This window comes from Pterocles gutturalis, unplaced genomic scaffold, assembly GCF_000699245.1.
Source record: "Pterocles gutturalis isolate BGI_N339 unplaced genomic scaffold, ASM69924v1 scaffold53254, whole genome shotgun sequence".
In the NCBI taxonomy this organism is placed as follows: Eukaryota; Metazoa; Chordata; class Aves; order Pterocliformes; family Pteroclidae; genus Pterocles; species Pterocles gutturalis.
In genome coordinates, this window is record NW_010132753.1 from 3,199 (window position 1) to 5,460 (window position 2,262).

Here is a 2,262-nt window from a genome sequence, read left to right on the forward strand (position 1 = left end):
CAAACGGAAGGCTTTGAAAACCTGTGAAGTGCTGGACAACCATTTGTATCTGAAAGGCAGAACATTTTGAAATGCAAATCGCTTCAGGCACATAAGATACTTCCAGGAATAAACAGAACACCTCACTATGAATGTGACACAACTAGAAGACAGAGGCTGTCATTAATGTTTGCTAAGCCTAACAATTTTGTTTCTAACAGAGTGTGGAGAAAACAGAGTGACAGCGGCTCTCCTCCTCATTCTGCATTTCCCAGAAAAACCCTTGCTTAAGCTAAATATAGATGCCTGAGCATGATTAAAACAAGCAACTGCCAATCCAAGCAACTCAGAAGAGACCGCTGGCTCGGTCCCTCCAGCATGGTGCTGGGACCCCCAGCTCCTGATGGGGAACAGGGGACAGAACTTGGCACCGCACAGGGCTGCGCTGCAGATGCTCTGTAACGCTCTCCCTCCCTTGAGAGAAGCTCCGGGGCTGAGTCTGTACCCACCCCGGGGCAGGGACAGCACTGCTCCAGAGCCCTATCCTGTGCTCTCAACAGACTCCTCCTGCTCACACACCAACGTACCCGTTCCCAAACATATGAGTGCATGCACGTGGACAGCACTCCCTCCCACCCACCCCATCCTGGTGCTGCAGAGGTTACAAACACACAAGCAAACCTCATTTTTCTAACAAACTCCTATTTTTTAACCAGTCTGGCAAAGGATGTGCCTCACAGCTGTGCAGAGGGGCAGAAGAGCTACCTTGGTGTAATTCCCAGAGCCCATCATGCCGCACACATGCTTGTCAGACAGCTGGCAGCACACAAGAGTGGACCTGTCCATCCCTGCGGTCAGGTGATACACGAAGTGATGGTAGAGTAACATACTGATGAATCAGGCTCTGCCAAACCTGCCAGCTAAATTCACGTAGGGACACAGACCAGCTTAAAAGGACTTCTGCTGGCACAAACCCTACTGTAAGGAACAATGGCAATGGCTATGTTCATCTGTTTCAGTACATGGCACACCAGCTCACGTCTCATTTATATCTAAGTAAACATGAGAAAGTAAAGCACTCTGATGATTTACCATCATGGGAAGCCAGAGAATGACTTTTGTCAGTGCAAGAATCAGAGAGAATCGTTTCTGGGCGAAGCCCATGGTGAAGCTCCTGCTCTGTATGCTGTTCATGCAATGGGGCTCCCGTGCCCCGCTCCCAGCCACACCTTTCCTAAAAACCGCCTCTGAGCTTGGACACGCGTCTTGGAAATGCTTCAGGGTTTTATCCACAGGGTCCACCGGTGACAGAGATGGGGTGGCAGCACTGCAGCCTGCCGGCGTCCCAGGGGTGATGTAGCCTCGAGAGATTTCCTGGTAATCAAGGTGTAATAGCTGTTGTCCATCTGAGCACAATAGCTGGTAAGTCAGAGGGACAGACAGCACTGTGAGGAGGCAAAAGCACAGCGAGTAGACAATAAATAAAAACAAGATGTAGGAACTGGCACAGTCAGTGAAGCAGCCCCAGGAGGTGGGGATGTACTTGCCCCAGCCACAGAGAGGCAAAATGCAGATCAGCAAACTGACAATCCAAATGGTAAGAATGGCCCATACCATGCTCACTCGTCGCTTGGAAGTGCTGCAGCTCTTCGTCTCAGTTTTGTTGACGGTGTAGAAATTGTAAGAAACTGTAAGAGACCCTTTCAGGTTGCTAGAAATGCCCTGAAACAAATATATAAGTGCTGAGGTGGTGCACAGAGGCTGCGGGAGGACATCACTTGACCACTGTCTGAGCATGAACATAATCACTGGCACAATGCTGATCAAATCATCTATTGACAAAGAAGTCACAATCATTGAAACTGTGGTTTTGTTTTGCATTTTCAGCAGGGAAACTAGTGAATAAATGCTGCCAAGAAGTGCTGTGAGTGCAATGATAAAAGTCAAGCAGAATAGAAAGACATTCAAAGTTCTCTGCTCGCTAGGCTTATCCACAATGCCATGATTTTCTGCAAAGAAGCTTGTCCCATTGAGTGACAAATTACTAGGTGCTACCGACATTGTCCTTGACAAATTTTTTTCGTTGCCTTCTCACTGACTCTGCAAGTTTTCCCCAGCTGAAGCCAGCACTGTTAGCTCCACATCACAAGTTTGTTTTCCCAGACTCTCTTTCGTGGCATCTGATGAAGAAATATTCAGGTGAAAGCACCCATCATAACCAGAACAAGTCATGCTCTCGAAAAATCAGGCAACAATGAAGTATCAAAGGTGCTGAAAAAAATG

General features: G+C 47.9%; 1 protein-coding gene across 1 annotated transcript in view; it reads right to left on the bottom strand.

Annotated features, from left to right (window-relative positions):
* Positions 1-2,040, bottom strand: part of GPR149 (G protein-coupled receptor 149) — a gene marked incomplete at its 3' end in the record, with an annotated part of 5,227 nt that extends 3,187 nt beyond the window's left edge. Inside the window, exons 1-2 of the mRNA XM_010080965.1 lie at positions 1,072-2,040; positions 1-49 (exon numbers count right to left, since the gene is read on the bottom strand). The exon at positions 1-49 is cut by the window's left edge and continues 138 nt beyond it. Coding sequence (XP_010079267.1) covers positions 1-49; positions 1,072-2,040 — 1,018 coding nt within the window. The remainder of the gene's footprint in view (positions 50-1,071) is intronic.
* Positions 2,041-2,262: the final 222 nt, after the last annotated feature.